Genomic DNA, 17,894 nt, shown 5'->3' on the forward strand with positions numbered 1-17,894 from the left:
GGCTAAATTGATTAAGCATCTAACTCCTGATGTCAGCTCAGGTCTTCATCTCAGAGTCATGAGTTCAAGCCCGGTACTGCTCTCCACTCTGGACGTGGAACCTACAAAAAAAAAAAAAAAAAAAAAAAAAAGGTAGAAATAAACACAGATGGAAGGAAGGGGGTGGTGTTGAAAAATACCTTATTCCCAATCATGAGTGTGGCAACTCTCAAATCTGTACCTGGAGGTCCCGAAAGAGGGAATAAATACACATGTATCATGAACTGGAGTTTGGTCCTTCTCCTTAGTACCTTGAGGGTAAGCTGTTTTGATGGAAGACAAAGGTGAGGAGAGACGAAAAATGGGGAAGAAAAAAAAAATCTCTCTGCCTTCACGCGTGCTTCTGTGCATTGTGTTTATTCCTCTTCCTTACGGCATTAGATCAAAAGGACACATCTTTTTAAATGACCTCAGCAGTGCCTATTTTGCATTTAGAAAAGGCTTCACGTTTCTTCTCTCAAGTGGTGTTAGATACTCAGTCATTTGTTTCATCTTGAAAGAAGATGTGACCAGTTGGATTTGTAGGTAACCATCATTATTGATTCAGTGGATTCAGCAGTGTGCCTTTTGTGCCCTTTCTATTTGGATATTCAAACAGATATTTAAGAGACGGTACTGATTGGGTTGTTGAAGATAAGGTAATTGAATCGTGTTCCTTTGTTGAATACCTTTTCAACTAAATTATTGTTGCTTAAAACATCATTTAACGCCAACTCTGTGGCCCTGGCCATTTGGTTCTGGCCATAGTGTTCTTAAAAGGCATCTAGTAACCAGAACTTCATCCATCACTATCCTAAACTGACTTTTTTCTCTCTACTTTCCTCTAACAGAGTGCAGATTGAGCTTAACCAAGAAGTTCATAGTCTGATCAACACTGACCTGATCTACAACATCAGAAGGGAGTTCTGCCTGCCCAGTTGGGCCTCTGTTGACTGCAGATAACTCAGCTTCACTCATTGCCTGTGTGGAAAATTCTCTCTATTGATTTTTTGTGTTTTTTTGTTTTTTTGTTGTTTTGTTTTTGCACATGGAGGACAGTAACAAAGACGGCAACACAGGCTGATAAGAGCAGAGATCATAGGAGAATTCTTTTCTTACAGGCCCTTGGGACTTTTCCTCTAGTTGGAGTTCTGGACTTTAACAGAGCCCTTTCCAGTCATTTTGGTTTTGTTTCTTGTTACTTTCCCACCACCTTGTATTTTGTTTCCGTACTTCAGAAATGGGCCTACAGACCACACAGTGGCCCAGCTGTGGGGCTTTTTTCCTGAAATCTTGGCTTCTTATTTCCCTGGGGCTCTACTCACAAATGTCAAAAACCTTGGCGTGCCCTAGCGTGTGCCGCTGCGACAGGAACTTTGTCTACTGTAACGAGCGAAGCTTGACCTCAGTGCCTCTTGGGATCCCGGAGGGCGTAACCGTACTCTACCTCCACAACAACCAAATTAATAATGCTGGATTTCCCGCAGAACTGCACAACGTACGGTCGGTGCACACGGTCTACCTTTATGGCAACCAACTGGATGAATTCCCCATGAACCTTCCCAAGAACGTCAGAGTCCTCCATTTGCAGGAAAACAACATTCAGACCATTTCGCGGGCTGCTCTCGCCCAGCTCTTGAAGCTCGAAGAGCTTCACCTGGATGACAACTCGATATCCACGGTGGGGGTGGAAGATGGGGCCTTCCGGGAGGCTGTGAGCCTCAAGCTGTTGTTCCTATCCAAGAATCACCTGAGCAGCGTGCCCGTTGGGCTTCCTGTGGATTTGCAAGAGCTGAGAGTGGATGAAAATCGTATCGCTGTCATATCAGACATGGCCTTTCAGAACCTCACGAGCTTAGAGCGTCTGATCGTGGATGGGAACCTCCTGACTAACAAGGGCATTGCCGAGGGTACCTTCAGTCATCTCACCAAGCTCAAGGAATTTTCCATTGTTCGGAATTCACTCTCCCACCCCCCTCCTGATCTCCCAGGTACACATCTGATCAGGCTCTACCTGCAGGACAACCAGATCAACCACATCCCTTTGACAGCCTTCTCAAATCTTCGCAAGCTGGAACGCCTGGACATATCCAACAATCAACTGCGCGTGTTGACTCAAGGGGTCTTTGATAATCTCTCCAACCTGAAGCAGCTCACTGCTCGGAATAACCCCTGGTTTTGTGACTGCAGTATTAAGTGGGTCACGGAATGGCTCAAATACATCCCTTCATCTCTCAATGTGCGAGGTTTCATGTGCCAAGGACCCGAGCAAGTCCGGGGGATGGCTGTCAGGGAGCTGAATATGAATCTTTTGTCATGCCCCACCACGACCCCTGGGCTGCCCGTCTTTACCCCAGCTCCAAGTACAGCCTCGCCAACGACCCAGCCTTCCACACTCTCTGTCCCAACCCCCAGCAGAAGCTACATGCCTCTGACTCCCACCACAGCCAAACTTCCCACGATCCCTGACTGGGATGGCAGAGAAAGAGTGACCCCGCCTATTTCTGAACGGATCCAACTCTCTATCCATTTTGTGAATGACACGTCCATCCAAGTCAGCTGGCTCTCTCTCTTTACCGTGATGGCATACAAACTCACGTGGGTGAAAATGGGCCACAGTTTAGTAGGGGGCATTGTTCAGGAACGCATAGTCAGTGGTGAGAAACAGCACTTGAGCCTGGTTAATTTAGAGCCCAGATCCACCTATCGGATTTGTTTAGTGCCACTGGATGCTTTTAACTACCGAGCTGTGGAAGATACCATTTGTTCCGAGGCCACCACCCATGCCTCATATTTGAACAATGGCAGCAACACGGCTTCCAGCCACGAGCAGACGACTTCCCGCAGCATGGGCTCCCCTTTTCTGCTGGCGGGCCTGATCGGGGGTGCGGTGATATTTGTGCTCGTGGTCTTGCTCAGCGTCTTTTGCTGGCACATGCACAAAAAGGGGCGCTACACCTCCCAGAAGTGGAAATACAACCGAGGGCGGCGGAAAGACGACTACTGCGAGGCGGGCACCAAGAAAGACAATTCCATCCTGGAGATGACAGAAACCAGCTTTCAGATCGTCTCCTTAAATAACGATCAGCTCCTTAAAGGAGATTTCAGACTGCAGCCCCTTTATACCCCAAACGGGGGCATTAATTACACGGACTGCCATATCCCCAACAACATGCGATACTGTAACAGCAGTGTGCCAGACCTGGAGCACTGCCACACGTGACAGCCAGAGGTCCAGCGTTATAAAGGCGGACAGTAAGACTCTGGAGAACACACACACGTGTGTGCACCGAAAGACACACGAATTACATTTGATAAATGTTGCCCAGATGCATTTGTGCATTTGCATACTCTGTAATTTATACGGTGTACTATATAATGGGATTTAAAGAAAAAAGTGCTATCTTTTCTATTTCAAGTTAATGACAAACAGTTTTGTAACTCTTTGCTTTTTAAATCTTAAAAAAAAATAGTTGCTGAAGTACTGTACAGGGTTGTACCATGAGAACCCAATGCCAAGGCTAAGGAGTGATTCTTCCTCATGATGCACATTCACCATTTTACTGTTGAAGCTGTCAGAATAAATTCCTTTCTTATGGTTGGTGGTCAGATGAAAAGGCACATGGAAACGGACTCATCAGGGTAGGCTACACAACATGGGGAAAACAAGGAATGGCCCAGATAGATATCTTTATGCTATTTCTGTACTTCCTGGTGTGGAAGGAAAGTTAAAAATTTCAAAGTAGAAGAAAGGAGGTAGTTACCCTGATTTGACCCAAAGCAGGAAATCTAGAAAGCATCACGAGGAAGCCCGTTCCTGTAAGATAAGTTAACCGAACCCGGCAGAATCCAGAAAATGATGTGGGCTTTGAAAAGAACTTCAAACCTGGGGGTTGGCTTTCTGACTGGGAGCTTAAAAATCACCCCTCACGCCTCCCTGATCCTATGTGATAACAGAGTTAGAGACTTGAGTCTGATTCCGGCCATCTTCAGGGACAGATAGGATGTTCCAGCAAGAAAACTCCCTTTAAAAGTGTTACTATTCAAATTATATGTCAGGTTGAATCACATTCAACAGAGATATATTCTAGAATACTTTTTTAGAAGAGGCTAATAAAATAACGGGAAGAATTATATTGAATGGAATTATTTTTGATAATGAGAATTATTTGGGTAGATTCACCACAGCTATGTCAACATGATATTTAGACCAACAAGAGATCAGTGTTTGGAATATACTAAACTTGTTATTTAACAACTATTGGTACCATTTAGACAAAAGCAAGTGATCAGTGATTCTGCTACACTTCATGAAACGACTTTGTTAGTATCATGTTGAAATAGCTTGAATTAATACCTTTAACCCTTGCAAATTTGTCTTCCAATCACCTCACCTATATTTTCGTAACTAGCCGTTTATGCTAGATTTTTCCCCCCACTCTGCTTAAACTTTGAAAGAGAAAATGAGATCCCAGTCTCGGGTCCACAAAATATCCATATATACTTATACACTTTAAAATGTATACTAATTTTCTCTGCTGATAATTCTATAAGGACATATCAAAGCTGGCTGAAATAATGTATTTTTTTAAAGCAATACTGAGTTTCCACCTTGGACCGATGTTCATCCTATTCCATTTTTGAAATTTCATTTATTCCCTCTCAGTCTTGGATGTCCCTCTTCCTTCGGAATTGTGGAGGGATGATCTATCTTACATTAGTAGGATCACATGGAACAAGTCAGAGAGCACAGGCTCCTTCCCCTAATCTTGGCAGAGTGGGCAAAGAGCAGAGGGCATAGAGAAGAGAGGGATGTCTGTGCTTAATTCTAGATATTTTCAAAGCAATGCCCATTTTCACAAAGTATGTATAACTCACTCCTTTTCATCCCGTAGATGTAGAAGGGCTATCGATCACCTACATTAACTAAAAAAAACACACCATTGGAAAATTCCTTTTAAAATCAAATTCTGCCCTGTGTTGTGGATTTCCTTTACCACTGGCCATTTTTTAGGGACCTGTGAAATTGATGTCACACTCATTTTGGCTTTCTCTCTCGCTCTTTCTCTGTCTCTCACTTTTAACAAAATAGAACTGTGATGTGTCTTCTTTGTAAGAGTTTAGGTATAAAACGCTATGCAAGATTTTCTTTATAGTAAGAGCTTTATTTTCTTTAATAACGTACCCCCCAACTTATATGTTTTAATCTCCCTTGTCCCTCAGAATAAGCAGAACATATAACTGAAGTTATAATGTTGTAGAGGCAAGAATCGAAACGGCAGTCAGTTGAACTGAAATTAGCTGTTAATTAATTTGAATTAATTCTAAAGTGACTTAGGTTTCCATATGAGTTTATTAGCTAGCAAAATCTGGCTGTTGCTTGTTGAAAGCTAATTCCACACAGCAAAGGGACAAGACAGTCTGTGAAGGTGATCAGTGTTAACAGTAAGCCATCTACCATTCAGGACAATGACATGGGGTTGTGTATATTTAACTGGATAATTCCCTTCCACTGTTGTCTTCTCCTTGGCTGTGTAGATAAAACTATGTGTTCACATTATGGTACTTTGACTTTTGAGGGTTTTTTTTTCTCTTTTATCCACAAAATAATCATGCTCGTTTATTTATATTGTGTATCTAACTCCCAGCATCATATTTGGCTGCTGAAACATTTTAGTTTCGAGCCAAGACCGATGTTGGAAAGGTTTCTCTGATGTCTTGTGAGATCCACAGAATTATTTGGGGCTTGAGTGGTACAATGAAGTCCTAGTCATGTGAAGGGACCTCTGCTAAAAGACGTTCCTGAAGAGATAGAACCTAGTTACAGTCTTTGCTTTGATCTTGCACACAGTATGACGGAGGCTGCTAAAAATAAGATCAGTGTCTCGTTTGTCATAGCATACCTGGGGCTCTCACGCCAGGATAGGAAGCCCATCACGGAATTTGTAATGTCTTACGTGTCTTAGGAAAACTGCTAAATAACCAACTGTCAGTGTTGGCTTAGGCTTTGATTGGCGTCTTCAATCACGGGAAGTGTGTTTTGCTGAAACATCTACCCTCTAATGGAGCCTCTCTTGCTGCCATTGTTATGTACTTTGAGATTAGGAAGAGTCACAGTTGAAGATGCAGGTCAGGACCATGAACCAACAAGACATACACCCTGGCTTATAGAATTGGATGCTGTTTGACCAAACAAGCTGATTTGAGATAACACACGGCCACTTTCAGAGCTAGGCAACTGTCACCGTGCAGAGGAAATTCTAAGAGTGAGAGGTGTAGCCGTGATCACACAGATGTTATTGATTGTTATTCATTCCCAGGGTTGTCATTAATACCTGCTTGTTGTGGGGAGATGTGTTTGAACAGGGAGAGGCTCTGTGCTCCCCTCAAAACTGTCAAATACATTAGCAGTTCATCACAACGGATGGCCACAGGCAGAGACAAAAAGTGTGTTTCCCTGCCCAGTTTCCTTGTATGAGAAGTGGAAAGCACTCTATCCCCTGAGAAGTAATGCGATTTCTAATTACCTGGATGTCTGTTGGAAATATATAAGATATGTTACCCAAGGTTTAAAAAAACAAACAGTGTTGCTGTATTGTGACCAGTCTGGCAAAAAATATTAATGAAGTCACTAATTTTAAGGCTCCGTTTCCTACCAGTGCCGATCATGATGGTCTTAGTCACTTCCCAAGATCATAACTTACTTCCCCACGTGGAGAACCAGCTCTGCATGCGGTGAGCAGAATACCCAATGCAAGCAAAAGTTACAGGGAACGGCTGAGGCAGATCACCTTTTGACAGTGAACTGGTTAGTTTTCATCAATGTCTTTGTTTACAGCATTTTTCTCTACCCTACAACAAGGAGACATTGAGTTTTACGTTAGAACAAGAGCAGTTTTGCCCATGATTTACCTTTCCAGCTTCATGGGAGTGCAAAGCAATTTCTTTGTGCCGCAAAGGGCAACACAAATACAAAACAAACAAACAAACAGCTCTCCTAATTCTTACTCTTGTCAAAACTGACCTGATGCTCTTTTTTAAAAAGTCAAAATACTAATGAAGAAAGCTATGGCTTACATCCTTCTCTGATTTCTACATCAGGGCCATAAGACAATTGACCACTGGGGGATGCTTGTCACAGAATGTGGGGAGAAAGTTTTGTCCATGTATGATACTGTTGTTACAACAAACCAATCAGATTCTTTTGCTATAGTTTTCATTTTTCTTTTTCTAGAGGCACATCATCCACCAGAAGAGCACAAAGCAAGGCCATCGTAACAGGCATTTTTAAACTAGTATGCAACACACACGTACATGCACACACACACACAAACATGCACACTGAGGCATTTATGAAGATGTCCATGGGATATAAGATTTATAACTTTTTGAGGCAAGGTGAAGGCATCACCACTGTCTGTCCCTCTAAGACCAGTATATATTCACCAAAAGTTAATCCCAATGGTTTGTTTGAACCACATGTTGATTTCCTTCTGGTTTATGTTTAGTGTGTTCTCATAACAAGGGACTGCAAGGGTCTGGAAGATTCTGAACCGCACGTCCTCTGAGACCTACCATGCTGCACACCTTGTTAACTACAAACTTCACTCTACACTATACAGTACCTTGTTGATATATTCAGTAAAGGCTTATTTTAAAAGAAAACCACATTTTGTTTATCTGAGTAAGTTCATTGGGTTATAGCCAACACTTGCATTGTTAATGTGAAAGAGAAATTGTTAATGTGGAAGGCTTCCTGATGATGCATGAGGGTGGCAGGAATAAAGGAGGTGATAGGATTTTTCCTTTTCTCCTACCTTGAAGACAACTTCTGTTTTTAAAGCCATTTAACCTTTTTTTGTGTGTGTGAGGGGTTTATATGAAATCTTCATGTTCTTTTCTACTTCCCGACTAGCTTGTGTGTTTGTCTGCATATCTTTTCAGTATACACCATACATCAAGAATATTGTTTTGTATTTGTGAAATCTGTATTGCTTAGGATAGAGATAAATACGAATGTAGTTATCCAATCAGAATAGCCCCCCCCATTTCATAACATACACTATTGGTTTTAAAATGTCAATTTTTCTTAAGAATCCCCATGGTACATTTCTACTTCAGATTTGTTTATAGCTCATGCACCCATACTTCTAATGAGCACTCATGAAAATGTATCTATTCACGTGCTCCAGTTCAACTCGGATTATTCTCACGATTTTGCCAGACCCCTTTCCTCTAACTCTTTAATAATGTATTTGACAGAGATTAAATCAGGAAACAAAATCACAACACTTCAGTTAACTAGTATTAATTATTTTAGAATCTATGTTGGAAAATTAAGTATGCAAGACAGTGGTCACTGGTGATTTCTATTACACTTGGGAGATTTTGTGTCAAGTAATGTCCATGCAACTCTCAGTTACTTTTACCAAGAATTGCAGACCTTATTCTGTGAAGACCAGACCCTTAGTCAAGGAATAAAATTCGTTAAAAAAAAAAAGTTTATTACAAGTCAGCATTTGGCTGACTTCAGAAGTTTTGTAGAAGAATAAAATACAGTCTTAGGCAAGTCAAGCACACCTTCTACTTCCCTGTGTTCCTAAAGAAATCTGTCTGTTCACCCAAAGCATTTATTTTTCATGTACCTTCTACAGAATTCTATGTTAGGTTCTTTTGGGGATTCAGAGAAAAATATGACTCTACCACTAAGGAGCTCACAGATTGTGCAAGAAGCTTGTTTTCGAACACATCCCGGAGTCTCAGAGACCATGTAATAATTTTACATTCTCTCAACCTCAACGGAGTATCTAAGGTGACAAAAGAAATAGACGTACTTCTTGATACATTTGATGATGCATTTGTTGTATATATTAGATGATTTTGGTGTTTAATAGATGACACAAAGTGATGGTGCGTTGATGAAATTAGAATTGAATTTGAATCAAATTTTCAAACATATACTAAGTAATTGAACATTTAGGAATTGTTTTTGGTAATTAGACATACAACTTTAAATTTCCGCTGGGCACCAGAATATAAATTAATCTAAAACAATAAATAATGGCACCTGACAATTCTTGAGCACCAATGTAATGCCACATTTAGAATGCTTTGATACATGTGGTCACATTTTGTCTTCAACTATGTAAGGTGTTTCATCTTAGCTTTTCAGCATGTAAAACTTCCCAAGAAGTATAGCGATTCGTCCCTGATCATAAAACCTGTGAATGGCAGAGTCGGGCATTAACCCCAAACATGATTCTTAGACTCTTAAGTACTTTCTCGCCTCTTAAATTAACTAGCTTTGAGATGGACTAGCCTTCAGGACAACTTCTTTGTCAACGGTTAAAATGTGTGATGATCGAGATATCACAACGTCACTCTGAGGACACATATATTAATTATTGTTTGTGGCAAATCAAGGAAACATTCTAAAAACCTAAAAATATTTGTCTTTCAAATCCCATTCCTGTTTTTTTAGAGAAATTCTGTGTTTGTTATTATTGGGTGGCTGCACATTTATCTGACTTGAAAGCTTCAGATGGAATCAAGATATGCCTACACCCACGGGGTGAGCTGAAAGAACTATTAAAAGGACTTTAGTGAGGTTATTTTTAGTAATGAGTTTGTTTCTTACTGGAGAGGTTGCTCGAAGTATTTTGTAGATCCTGCTGAAGATGCTCATATGTCAGAATCTATTAGGGCCTTAGCAAACTGGCTCCTGGATTTACAATTTTTTTTGATAGCACAAATAGAAAATGTGCGCTTTAGAGGATATTGTAGGAGCTTTGTTTTTATTAGTTATATGGAAATTTAAGGATAAAGCATCTGTAATGGTACACTCTAAAAACAGAGGTCTTTTTAGCACACACACACACACACACACACACACACACCAATTGATGAACCCGTTTGTCCATTTTCTTGGTGTGAAGTCTAAACTAAATGAAAAATTCATTACATCCTTAAGGAGATTCTTGTCATTTCTGTGACATAATCAACGTCCATATTAGGTCAATCAATTCCTAACCAAATATCAAATTATGCTGGTTCAGATTCTGCTAAACTCCTTGGTTTGGGTAGGATGGGCCTTTTTAGTTTAGTTTTGTTTTCATTTAGCAACTATTTGATGAAGCCTGGTAAGTTTTGGTGCTGAATAAGATTGCTTTCCGGGACAGAAAACTTGGCATCATCAGGAATCTTTCCTGAAAGTTATGGTACTCAACACATGGGCCAGGTTTTTCCTGTCTCTTTGCCTCCTTTGAGCACTCGCACTCTTACATTTGAGTAATCATACAGCAGTTCTACTTACAGCACTTACATGCTTTCTCAAATGTTTTTTCTCCTCTCCGTTTCCTAACTCTGACATGGTTAAGACCCTTCCTGTATTCTCTAGTCCACCTGCATCTTTCCTACACACCGTGGGACAAGGTCTATAAATAATGCCGGATTGTGACAAGGCATTACCATGATTTTAAGAGAGAATTCAAGCTCTTTGTATGACATAATGTGTCATATATACATTACTCTCTGGCATTCCTTACTAGTATGTCCTCCTCATTCATTATGTTCTCTGGACTAGATAGATACTTGAAATCAACCAACAGTCTATCTCTAAGAAATGTCAACTCTTCCATACTGCTGTAGCTTTACTCAACGTTGTTTATCTTATGACATTCACTTTCTCCTTTGCTTGGTGAACTGTTCCTTCTTTAAGATATGACTCAAGTGGCCCCCACCTTTGGGAAGCTTCTCAAATCACATCTGTCAACTATCTGACTCCTTTGTGCAGTTAATATAACTTTAAAATACTTTTCTTTATGGCATCTATATTTTGTGGGTTTTCATGGGTATGTTTCATGCTTATATTTTAACCCCCTGGAGACAGAGGACAGACTCTGGCAATTTTTGTATCTCATCCAGTGATGAGTAAGTACAGTGTCCAGCCCTGGGCAGGTGTCTCGTACGTGCTTTTGGGTAAAATGTGAACAGAGCACATGGGACAATGAAGTGATGTCAGGTGTCCCCAAACAGCAGCAGCTCAAATAACAGCTACCCTGTCAACCTCCTACGGCTGGATGACTTTCTTAAAAGCCTCCGAATGATCGGTGGAATTCTGGATATGCAGAATTAGACTTGCTCAGAAGCTACGATATGAATTTTACAAGAAACAAAACATACATTTCCTAAAAAAATCTCTTGTTTACCCATGACTATTTTTAGAGAAATTTTGTTTTCATGATTATTTGTTGATCACACATTTATCTGATTTGAAAACTTTATTATGAAATCAGGATATGTTTATACCTACAAGGAAGGCTGAGAGAACTATTCAAATGATTTGAAGAACATCCTTTTTATATTTTACAGAAAACCCCAAAACTCTGAGCCAACTTGCAAAAAGGCATATGAAGACATACCTTAAAGAATTGTCTTACCAGATGCCATCATCATGAGAAGTAAACAAAGTATGGATAGACATAAAGTCAAAGTAAAACTTTTTGACACTTTGCTAGGCATGATGAACTTTTCACGTGTAAAAAAGTAGATTAGTTTTTTGTTTGCATCGGCAATATCAAAAGGGACAGTCGATATTCACTGTGTCATATCTTTTACCTAAAATATGGCATGTATCATTTAGAGGTCCACATTGTATTATCTTGATTATTTTCTCTACAAATAAATAGTTCTCTTCTAGAAATGATATTCCCATAAAGAATGATGCAGTGGAGGTGGTAGTTATTAAAACCTCAAACTTGAAACAGGCTGACTTATTTTGGAAACCTGTCTCTGCCAGTTGGCTTTGTTAATAACTTATACTTTATGGTCATCAGTTTCCTTTACCTGAAATGGAGACAGTGAAGTCTAACACATATGGGGGTTTCCAGAAGTGCAGGTATGTAGAGCAGTTAACAGTTTGTCAGACTCGGCAAGCATTGAATAAATGGCATTGGACACGATATATTTTCAGACAGACCTCTTTCACAAGCACAGAGTGACATATTGCCCATTTTATATGAAGACACCCAAGTTCATGAGTATTAAGATCAGCATTATACAAGAGTCATGTATTCAAAGGTAATTAGCATCCCAAATTTCACATACTTGTGTACAACCATTATCAATACAGTCCAACAGGGAGTTTTCCATTTTTTCTACTTTTTTTTTTTTTTACTGGAAAAGTTAGGGAAAGTGAGGCGCCATAAGGTAGCACAGAACAATACCAGGTCCTCTGTCTCATGATGGGTGGAACCATTGAGCATCACTGTTGAACGGAAAAAGAATAGACTTCTTTGTAGTGTAGCTAACATATTTCCTCTCTGATCTTCAGAATACACATACATGTGATTATTGCTAAAAATTAGCACAGAAGTATCAAATGTGCTCTGAGAATGAGTGTTCAGAAGACATTGGGAAATTAAAACTAAAAAAAAAGCAAGATAATGACTTTCTGCTCAAAAATCTATAATGTTAAATGACATGGTTTTATTTCGTTTTACTATAACCAACCATAGGATCTATACCGGCACTTGGCTGGCAGATAGCGGGGGTTGGTAACAACCAAATGGAAGAGCATGTTAATGGTTCTGCAGTGTAGATGTGACAGTCTACCATCTGTCACCCAGTTACTTTTTGCAATCAATGTCATTTTTCATTTTGTAATCTCGTTGTAATTAAGAGGCATACGTCCTCTTTGAATAGGTCATGTTCTTTTTTCCTTTGGTGCATGGTAATTGATGGTAGTGAAAACAGGCTCAAAACAGGTCACTCTTTTGGGCTCTATATTAGCGTTATTTTCCTTTTATCCTGCCTTTCCTTGTTTAATAAAGGCAGAAGGTTAGGCATTCAGATGCTAAGGGAAAAATGCTTTCTCTTCTAGTCCTTGACTGCAGAGTTTAATTGGTTTAGGGGCAGCTATTCGGCAGGGAGAAGTCAATATTGGCATTCCTCTGGTCTATAGACAATTTCTCTTCTCTTTGGGCTGGTGTCTGTTTTGATAGCTTGCCTCCCGGCTTTTTCTGTTGTTAACTTTTTACATATTGACTCTTACTAGTTGGAATACAGTGTGCTCCACTAGCGGATCTTGAATAAGAGGGAACCATTTGCTTTGTAATGGAGGCCAATCACCTCTGACAGAAAGCAGCAGTTTCTATACAGCCTATTGTATGGGGCTTACTGAACATGATGAACCTCTCTGATTCTGAGTTCAAATCTGTCCAGAGTTTTCCTTGCTCCATTCCATGGGCCTTGAGCGTATTTATGCTTCTATTTCCTCATCGGTCCTTGAGGTAATTACAATAATTACTTCAGCAGCAACAATACAGCAAGGTGCCTGGCACACACTAAAGTGTTCAATCAATGTCAGGCACTTTCTGAAAATATAGGGAATTAATATCCACAAAGTAGGATTACACACCTTGGATCTCCTTTGGATCATGGGTCAGACCATTCATCTCTCTGGCCTATTTCTTCTTGTTGAGAGCATAAGACTTTGGTTGATTTCTTAAGTTCTTTTGGACTCTCAATTCTGTTTCATTCTTGTCAATTTTCCATGAAGCTTAGCTATAGTGAATTGGGCTGATTTATGCCATGTGTTTTCATGAATTTCCGGAAGATATGTATGGGAGAGAAAACAGGACGCATGCAAAAATTCCATTTCGTTGACTTTATTACAAAGACTAGCATGTCCCCCATTAGTTACAGCAACAGTAAACTCAATATGTTTGGAAAGCATCATGCACAAGTATGAAAAGAGCCTTGGAATCACAAAGAGCTCCCACTTGATACCTGTGTGTTATTAATGTTCCTAAACCTCACTTTCCTCATATGTGAAATAGGGTAACAGTACTTGTGAAGAGTCAATGAGATAATTTATGTCAAGTGTTCGGTGCAGTAACAGATTCATTCAAGCTCATCATGGCTGAAAAATGACAAATGAATAGAAAGAGAAGCAAGTGGAAACAAAGCTCATTCTTATTAACTCAATTATCTTTCCCTCAAAAGAGAGAAATTCAAACTATGTTACTAAGTAGACATATTTATAAAATACTTTATTTCGATAAAAATTATTAAAGATAGATTTCCCTACAATAAAACTTGTATAAAACAAGATTGTTTCTTAAAATACTGAGTGCATCTTCTATCTTTGTAAGCCTTTTATGTAATAGCTATTAAACTTTAAATATTCAACAGAAAAGAAATTATGATAATACCCAGGAAAATGCTGAATGATAAATGTACTTTATTTTTGATGAAATAGAACAGATTTTAACACTGACTGTGCCACTTCTTATCTTTGAACCCTGAAAAAATATACAATTGTGGTCTTAAAAATAAAGAAAGAGTTTTTAGAACAATTAGAAAATACTTCTTTCCAGGCCCTTCAATACATTTATAAAGCCATGGCTTACCAGGTAGCAAAGGATGTTAATTTGAAAATATTTACCTTAAAGTGGTTGCCTAAGAATCCCAGCCAGTAAGCAATAGCTTTAATTGATCACATCATACATCTGAATTTAATAATGAAACATTGCTTTATTAAGGATGTTTATATAATGCAGACTTTCCAATAATTTATACCATCTAATGATGGATACTTTAAATAGCTTGTAGCTATGTACTTAGAAAGTGATCCTTGGGACTCAGATCGAGGTATCATTATCTGTTCACTTCTTTTACAAGCTCACTTATTCATTATGTCCTTGTTATGGAATTTTTAAAAGTTTGTTACTTCTATGAAAAGAATTTAGTAAAATGCAACCAAGTTAGTACAATAATTATTTTCGAAAGTTAGTTAAGCCTTATGCTACCTCTGTAAAGGACCAAAATCACATTTTAAATGAATTTATCAAAGCAAATATGACAAAATTACTTAATAGTATTTTTTTCCAAACACTAAAATTCTGCCTGGCAGTTTAAGAACTTACAAGTAAATCAAAGATGAAGTCATCTGAGGGAAAAGTACATAATTGTTAATCAATTTTGCATAGTGAAGGAAATTCAAAACTTAGAGATATGCTTTTGAAATAATTTATTTTAACAAAGCTTTCGTTAGTGAAAGAATTACTACAAAGTGAGTCTATTGTAGTGTAACCTGAAAGCCAGTGCAAGCCAGTGCAACTGGAAAAGTAAACAACAAACAAACCAGCATAGGGAAGAAAGATAGAAAATGTTTACATAAAATTACCATGTTAATGGACAAAAAGCCCCCATCAAAAACAAAATGAAACACACACACACACAAAAATGTTTTACAGAGCAGTGATTAAAGTATGGGCAAATAAATTGGGGTGTGAAATGCATTTTTAGGGAAAAACACACAATGTATTTTGTAGGTACATGAATCAGCACACTTACATCTACAAATCATTTGTGGCATGGGTACAAGATAATCAGGTTTAGTTTAGAAAATGTAATAAAAAAGAAACATCGAGACCAAGAAGTTATCAAAAGAATTAACAAGTAGTTTAAAATATTAACCATCCAGGGGCGCCTGGGTGTCTCAGTCCGTTGAGCGTCCAACTTTGGCTCAGGTCATGATCTCGCGGTTCGTGGGTTTGAGCCCCGCGTCAGGCTCTGTGCTGATGGCTTGGAGCCTGAAGCCTACTTCAGATTCTGTGTGTGTGTGTGTGTGTGTGTGTGTGTGTGTGTGTGTGTCTGCCCCTCTCCTGCTTGCACTCTGTCTCTCTCTCAAAAATAAATAAACATTTAGGGGAAAAATATTAACCATTCAAGTACTAGAAATTTGAACTGCTCTTATTAAAAGTTATTTGAGAATCCACAGCGTATATGATGGTGGAAATTGCAATGGTTTTAGAGTTCAAATACTGGCTCATTGACTTACCAGCTGTGTCCCTAGCCAAATAATTAACCACTTTAATATTTGGTATCTTATATCTAAAGTGCTATAATAAAAAAACCCCTATCATTGTGTTGGCGTGAGAATTCATTTAAAGTTACCAGCACAGTACCTTGTACCTAGTGATCGCTCAGCTATGTTAATTCCATCCAACTTCTTTCTGTCATTTCCTGTCTCTTTCCTTTTCTATCACCCCTCATAGAACAAAATGCTGTCTTGTGTTCCTGTAATGAATACAGACACCCCACGGTCTGTTCTTTCATGGGATCCTGAGATAGAGAGAGGTAGGTACTATCTCATGCGACCAGGAGTGACATAGCTTTGAGTGTGGATCCACCCATCCACATTTCAACCAGGCTTGCTCATGTATTGCTTGATTTAAATTAAGTTTTAAAACGTGGTCATTGCCTTTTGAGCTTCTGTGGGTGTCTGTGGGAGAGCTGATGGGCACGCACTTTCGCAAATTTTTCACGATGTAGTCTCCCCACATTAGCAACAACAGAGTTAACCATACATACCTATGTAACTGTGCCAAAAAAGAAAACAAAACAAACAAACAAAAAACTTAGGGGCACCTGTGTGGCTCAGTCAGACTCTTCATTTTGGCTCAGGTCGTGACCTCAAGGTTTGTGGGATCAAGCCCCATGTCGGGCTCTGTGCCAACTGCGTGGAGCCTGCTTGGGATTCCCTTTCTCTCTGCCCCTGCCCATCTCACGCACGTGCCAGCGTGCATACTCTCTCTCTCTCTCTCAAAATAAATCAATAAACTTGATTAAAATTTTTTTAAAGCTTAAATTCCCTGTGGCTCTTACTCTTTGCTCTGTCATCCTTCACTTTGTTTGAAACTCCCACCAGTTTCTTCATTCTTCTGATTCCAGGCATCCTCGCCAGATGGGTACAAGTTACCTAGGTTTTCAAGATGTAGAATGTATACTAGCCATTATGATGGGAGCTGGGCATATGTGTCTTACCCAAATATAGCAATTACCAGTAGAGGATGGGACAAAAGACAACGGAGTATGGTTGGAAAAAGGAGAAATGGCAGAGTTTGGAGCACAGGCCACTAGGATGGACAGCCACTGAAAAGGATCCCAAATTTGGGGGCAGCATTAAGGAGGGCAAAGGTCACCTATATGTTTGGCATTCCATGAAGTGCACTGGTGCTGTTAGTAGAAAGCTTGAGGGTGAAGAGAGCGTATTCGCTGAGCTTCTTCCCTCTTTCCATGGCCACCAACCTTCCCTGATGACTGGTAGGCACCTTGGTTCACAAATGGGCTGCAGGTTCACCTGAGATTTCATCACCAGTTCACCTCTCCCTCTACGCTGTCCTTCTTCCTCACGCACCCCTTTCACTTGTGTCAGTTGAGCGAGCCTTCTCTAATAAGCCTCTTGTACGCTAGTCTGTGTGCAAGTCTGATTCCCTGAGAAACCAACCCACCACGGCCTGCTTCACACTTCTGCTCAAGGCTAAATGTCACCAGAGGTAGGACTATAATCACATGAATGGGTATGACTGAGCCCAAAGGTGTCCCCTATTTATTGAACAATATGATATAAAATTAACTTCACGTTATAACCTCTGACCATTTAGTTCCGTGAATTTGAATGACGTACATCAACGTGTACTCACAAGGTCCAACTTTGATTGCATGTTTATGGCAAACCTAGTGAGTTGATCAATATTGAACCTTTCTCCATCTCTGATGATTGTCAAATTTCTAAGAAAATAACTCTAATATACCTTAAACATAAAAATTTAAGAAAAACACACAAGGTACCAAAAAAACCCCAAAAGAACAGTTAACATTCAATTCCTTGAAGCCACATGAAGCCAAAGTTTATCAACTCTATATGAAAAGAAAAAGATATATGGAAAAGGCAATCGAAATGCTTGGTGTGTTAGTCTAGCTAAATCCAACTCTGTCTGCTTGATGCACGGCAGAGGTAATCACTGAGAAATCCTGTGTATGGCAGGAAAGGGTCTATTGGAGAGGCGGCCGGAGAAGGAGACAGGAGG

The 17,894-nt window shown here is 39.6% G+C and overlaps 1 protein-coding gene across 2 annotated transcripts in view; it reads left to right on the forward strand.

Moving 5' to 3' along the window:
* The window catches only part of FLRT2 (fibronectin leucine rich transmembrane protein 2), a 106,642-nt gene extending 92,346 nt beyond the window's left edge, over positions 1–14,296 (forward strand). For both annotated transcript variants that reach the window (XM_006933044.5, XM_023255912.2), the window contains exon 2: positions 870–14,296. In XM_006933044.5, the coding sequence (XP_006933106.1) occupies positions 1,259–3,241 (1,983 nt within the window). In that variant the 5' untranslated portion in view covers positions 870–1,258 and the 3' untranslated portion in view covers positions 3,242–14,296. The remainder of the gene's footprint in view (positions 1–869) is intronic.
* The last annotated feature ends 3,598 nt before the right edge of the window (positions 14,297–17,894 follow it).

Source organism: Felis catus, chromosome B3 (genome assembly GCF_018350175.1).
Source record: "Felis catus isolate Fca126 chromosome B3, F.catus_Fca126_mat1.0, whole genome shotgun sequence".
Lineage (NCBI taxonomy): Eukaryota > Metazoa > Chordata > Mammalia > Carnivora > Felidae > Felis > Felis catus.